General features: G+C 53.8%; 3 protein-coding genes across 3 annotated transcripts; 1 reads left to right on the top strand and 2 right to left on the bottom strand.

Moving 5' to 3' along the window:
- Positions 1–1,050: 1,050 nt before the first annotated feature.
- LOC147718219 (histone H4-like) lies at positions 1,051–2,563 on the bottom strand. The gene is made up of 2 exons (XM_086966643.1): positions 2,531–2,563; positions 1,051–1,335 (listed from the first exon to the last, which is right to left on the bottom strand). Exons 1-2 carry the CDS (start codon positions 2,561–2,563, stop codon positions 1,051–1,053), a joined length of 318 nt encoding a protein of 105 aa, XP_086822769.1.
- Positions 2,564–3,440: 877 nt separating this feature from the next.
- LOC147718218 (histone H2A type 2-C-like) lies at positions 3,441–3,839 on the bottom strand. Its single transcript, XM_086967171.1, has one exon. The coding sequence runs from the start codon at positions 3,837–3,839 to the stop codon at positions 3,441–3,443; it is 399 nt and encodes a 132-aa protein (XP_086823297.1).
- LOC147718217 (histone H2B 1.2-like) lies at positions 3,838–4,541 on the top strand. Its single transcript, XM_086967170.1, has 2 exons — positions 3,838–3,880; positions 4,138–4,541. Exons 1-2 carry the CDS (start codon positions 3,838–3,840, stop codon positions 4,539–4,541), a joined length of 447 nt encoding a protein of 148 aa, XP_086823296.1.
- Positions 4,542–5,256: the final 715 nt, after the last annotated feature.

Here is a 5,256-nt window from a genome sequence, read left to right as displayed (position 1 = left end):
AATAACGCGCCATCAGTGTATAAAGCAATAACAAGGCTTCATAAAATAGCTCACCAGATACACCAGAATCCTGGCACCTGGACATGGTCCGGTTGGCTCTGGAGTGTGATATCAGCCTGGGGATGGAAAGTACTGTCATTCCTAGGAATAATACTGCTTATATTATTCAGTTGTTGTCTCTGTCTGCAATGTGGGCCAGCGATTTGCTGCTTGTGCGCCACAGCTTGTATTCCCCGTCCACGTTCACGTTCCCGTTCCCGAATGAAAAAAGATGAGCAAATGATGTTATACGAACAGATAGATGGTCTCATGAAGATAGATATATCCTAAAGGGTGCAGTAGGGGCCAAGGAGGGAATGAGGAAATAGAAATTTTTAGGTAGTCAGTGTGACCCCCACTCGCACCCTATCTCCAACTTTGTCTCCCATCCAGGTGCTGTAAGACCCCACTATGTGGGGGCTTAAGAGTTGGGGAATGGCAGGCCCATGGGGCCCTGGGCCGGGCTAAACCCACCGTAGGTCCCCAGGCAAGGGCTCCATGATAGCGTGCACCTGGTCCAGGCTAGACCCACCATAGGTCCCCAGGCAAGGGCTCGACGATGGCGGGCACCTGGGCCAGGCTAAACACCCCCTTAGTTCCCCAGGGAATGGTTCAAGAATGGCGGGCTCATGGGCCGGGCAAAAGCCCCCCCTAGTTCTCCACTATAGTCCAGGGCTCCTGAATGGTGGGCTCCTGGGCCACGCTAAAGCCCCCCTTAGGTACCCAGTCCAGGGCTTCTGAATGGCGGGCTCCTGGGCCATGCTAAAGCCCCCCCCCCCGGTCCCCTTAGGTCCAAGACCCCCAAAAAAAACAGTGCCCTGGCCACGGGACAGTGCCTGACATGATAGGGTGGCACCGGTGCAAATCCCCTGGTATTGGGCTAGCGAGTAGCCGAACCCGGCTCTGCGGGAACAATAGTGCATAGACACAGCCCTCCCATGACATTGTGGTCGGCTCTAAAAAGAGCCTTTGGGTTGGCCTTTTGTGTTTTTCTGTGGGCAAGTCGAGTGTTTAACCGCCAAATGCGTAGAGGGTGCGGCCCTGGCGCTTCAGGGCATAGACCACATCCATGGCGGTGACGGTCTTCCTCTTGGCATGCTCGGTGTAGGTGACGGCATCCCAGATCACGTTCTCCAGGAAAACCTTGAGCACCCCAAGGGTCTCCTCGTAGATGAGGCCGGAGATGCGCTTCTTTCCACCACGGCGCGCCAGGTGGCGAATGGCCGGCTTGGTGATGCCCTGGATGTTGTCCCGGAGCACCTTGCGATGCCTCTTGGCGCCGCCTTTGCCGAGCCCCTTGAGGAAATAGAAATTTTTAGGTAGTCAGTGTGACCCCCACTCGCACCCTATCCATGCACCCGTGCCCCATGTATGTCATGTAATTCCCTTCCCGTGCCTGCTATGATAATGCCTCTGCATTTCCGTCTAATGTTAGCACATCAGTTAGTGAGCCCTCCATGTATAAAGTACTGATTCCACATTAAGGCCTACGTTTCCAATGCATTTACATGGTGCACTTTTAAATATCGCAAAGCACACGTTTTCCACGTTTTTCTGGCTCAGTCGAGCCAGGCCCTTAATTGAGGCTCCGAGCCTCTTCTGTCTCAGAAAGCTGCAGTTTAGGTATGCATCCCTGACCTCTACCTTACTTCCTACCCAGGCGAGCGGTGCCCGGCTCGGCCTGGCCTGCCTGCCAAGACGGTATTTTGCCTACAGTTATCTGCTCAGCCTCCGCAAAAACACATTCCAGTCTAGTGAAATAGGTAAACATATTCCCGGCTGCAGAGCAAAGGGCCCTGCCTTCCTGTCTCCTTGCAAGTGATTTACCTAACCCGTTACCATGGTAGGCCCATGGCCCCCGTACATTGCATGAAGAACCATATGCACGCACCAGCATTTCAGTAATGAATGGCCTCTGCCCGAGAGACCTTTCGCTTCAGACAATACATCCTTCAAACACAAGATATCAGATATGCTATAGGTGCAGGTCGTTCTGACATCCCAGACACCAGACCCATCTACTAGTGCTAAAGGCAAACCCCCAGCTCTCCCCAGTTACACGTCAATTACACGTCATGATTAAAAGTTGCGCGCGCATGTCGAGTATAGGTTTCTGCTGACCCTGCAAACTTTCTCTTTGCATCCACCCACTTGTGACACTTCTCTGACTCTTCAAGTGCACGCCTACATGTACGCCTCCTTACACGCCTTCTTTTACGCCCATGTGTTCTTATCTCTCTCTTTTCACTTGTTACGCCTACTGTATTCATTGCAATTGCACTGTTTTACTATATATAATGTGTGATGTTAATAAAACGTTGAATATCCCTTCCTGAACCTTAGTGGTGATGGAACCCGATGTCCAGTGACTCGAGCCACTTAATTAAAGCCCGTATTTCTCAGATACCACGGACTCTGCCTCTCATTTATTATTGAGCTATCCTTATTGTCATTTCATGTATAGAAAAATAGTCCCGGTAATTTTATTTACCATACCCTTCCCTCCTTTGCCGCATCCAGACATGTTCTCCTCTCGGTGCTGTGAGCAGAAATGATGGCTCAAGCCCCGCACCGGCCCGCCCTGTGAGGCGGGAGAGCCCGGCCCCGTCCCGCCCTCTGCAGGGAGTGGGGGCTGGAGAGGCCGTTGCTGATTGAAAAAGAGCGGGCTCCCAGCCCGCCTTTGTTATGGGTTGGCTCAGCAGCTGCCGCCGGTGCACAGACTACAGTCAAACCCACGCACACGCTTCCCTTCCCGGCCCCAACTTGTGACCGCAGCCCGCCTAACCCTCTCGTTCCGTGCCCCCTCCCAATATGAACAGAAGCCTCGGACATGTTTTAATGGTACCAACACACGTTAACGGCCTCACCGGCACCACCCCGCTGTGTGTGTGTGTGGCCGCCTGTAACACTGTCCACATCTCACGCCCAAGGCACCTCCCTTCCTGGCCCCCACCTGTGACCGCGGCCCGCCTAACCCTCTCGTTCGGTGCCCATTCCCAATATGAACAGGAGCCTCGGACATGTTTTAATGGAGCCAACATACGTTAACGGCCTCACCGGCACCACCCCGATGTGTGTGGCCGGCAAACCCCGCAACTGTCCACATCTCGCACCCGGTTGTGGCGTCTGCCCCAAAAAGATGCAAAATATATATATGTTATTTTATTAGAAAAACATTAAGGATGTCGGACTCAAGCTGGGCTTTGGGGACGGGGGCAACATTTATGTGCAGGGCCGACGGTTGGGCATTTTCCCCTATGCAGCTACGGTGCGGTGCGGGCGCTGCCACATCTATGAAGCCGCCAGAGTAACACCACGGCACGGATATTGATGGAGTCTGTGGATGGCCCTGAAAAGAGCCTTTGTATTTAGGGTCTGTTTCCACGGTGGTCTGCGGGCCTTTACTTGCTTGCTTTGCCCTGTGCCTTGTGGCTCTCGGTTTTCTTGGGCAGCAGCACGGCCTGGATGTTGGGCAGGACTCCTCCCTGGGCGATGGTGACTCGGCCCAGCAGCTTTTTCAGCTCCTCGTCTTTGAGGATGGCCAGCTGGAGGTGTCTGGGGATGATGCGGGTCTTCTTGTTGTCCCGGGCCGCGTTGCAAGCCAGCTCCAGGATCTCAGTGGTCAGGTACTCCAGCACTGTAGCCAGATAGACGGGTGCACCAGCGCCCACCCTCTCGGTGTAGCTTCCCTTCCGGAGCAGCCTGTGCACACGACCCATGGGGAACTGGAGCCCGGCTCTGGAAGAGCGTGTCTTGGCCTTAGTGTGGGCCTTTCCTCCTTGCTTTCCACGTCCAGACATGGCGATCGATCTAAGGTCTCAGTCACACAACAGAGAGAATGGTACTGCTCTATCTGCTGGGCTTGGTACTATAAAGACTTCAGGTGCGTCTGATTGGTTGGTAGCTAGGCGCTGAGAGTATTTCTCATGGGAGGGAGGCGGGCTTCTGTTTAGCCAATCCGTGTCCCAGAACCGCATTACAATAGGAAGTGGGGGCCCTGCCAATGAGAAGGGAGAGCTGGGAAGAAGCTGCTTTGCACGCCCAGCCTATACATACAAGTGCCGGGGCGTGCAGTCTTAATTTCTCTCGGCTCCACAGCAAGCAGTGAAAGAGCATCGACCATCCCTGAACCAGCCACGTCTGCGCCAGCTCCCAAGAAGAGCTCCAAGAAAGCACTCTCCAAGCCGCCCAAGAAGGACGGGAAGAAGCTCAAGAGGAGCAGGAAGGAAAGCTATGCAATCTACATTTACAAAGTGATGAAGCAGGTACACCCGGATACCGGCATTTCCTCCAAGGCCATGGGCATCGTGAACTCCTTCGTGAACGACATCTTCGAGCACATCACTGCAGAGGCTTCCGACCTGGCTCACTACAACTTGCGGCGCACCATCACCTCCCGGGAGATCCAGACCGCAGTCCGCCTTCTGCTGCCCGGAGAGCTGGCCAAGCACGCCGTGTCGGAGGGCACCAAGACTGTCACCAAGTACACCAGCGCCAAGTAAGGCTTCCAGGCGCACCCCAACTAACACAACGGCTCTTTTAAGGGCCAACTACTTCCTCCCCTGAGAGCTAATGTGCTTCTATCATGACAGGAGAATGTGTTTTATGAGGGTATTGTTGAGCGCAGAAAGGGCCGCTATACCGGGGCTTGCTGCAGACCGAGGGACTATGGAGCAGGCAACCCGTTCTGCCTCTTTAAATAAACATGTCTATATGAATGAGCCCTCTTTGGGACCAAGTGCCACCTAAGCACTGTAATCTAACGATGACGTTAAATGAACCTGCTGGCAATTCACACAGCTACTCCCGGGCAATTTGCTTTCCATGTTATGAGAGAACAGCTTTAATGTGTGTGGGTTTAACGTTCTGTTTGTATTTCCAGACCGAGGGGAACGGATACAATCCGCCCCGGGGCAAACGCTCCCGAAATCAGACACATGAACCCGATGTACCGGGAGCACAGATGCCTCATTGCGCTGGCTTGTGACTAGCGGATCCGTGCACAACCCTCGACCCCCCAAAAAAGCTCTCTATTAAATGAAGGGCACATTGATGAGGTGTTTGTGCACTGTGAACACGGAATGCTCTGGTCCTCCCAGAGCCGGTATAAGTTGCCCAGTACTCATGGTACTCTCAGAACCCGATGTACCGGGAGCACAGATGACCAATAGCGGTGGCTTGTGACCCGCGGATCCCTATCACAACCTTCTACCCAAA

Source organism: Lissotriton vulgaris, chromosome 4_1, assembly GCF_964263255.1.
Source record: "Lissotriton vulgaris chromosome 4_1, aLisVul1.2, whole genome shotgun sequence".
In the NCBI taxonomy this organism is placed as follows: Eukaryota; Metazoa; Chordata; class Amphibia; order Caudata; family Salamandridae; genus Lissotriton; species Lissotriton vulgaris.
This window is presented reverse-complemented; position numbering and strand designations above follow the sequence as displayed.

Coding starts and splice junctions, on each gene's coding strand:
- LOC147718217 (XM_086967170.1), top strand. CDS start 3,838: ATGGCGATCGATCTAAGGTCTCAGTCACACAACAGAGAGAATG. Junction 3,881..4,137: donor GTCACACAACAGAGAGAATG/GTACTGCTCTAT, acceptor TCGGCTCCACAG/CAAGCAGTGAAAGAGCATCG.
- LOC147718219 (XM_086966643.1), bottom strand. CDS start 2,563: ATGTCTGGATGCGGCAAAGGAGGGAAGGGTATG. Junction 1,336..2,530: donor GCAAAGGAGGGAAGGGTATG/GTAAATAAAATT, acceptor TATTTCCTCAAG/GGGCTCGGCAAAGGCGGCGC.
- LOC147718218 (XM_086967171.1), bottom strand. CDS start 3,839: ATGTCTGGACGTGGAAAGCAAGGAGGAAAGGCCCACACTAAGGCCAAG.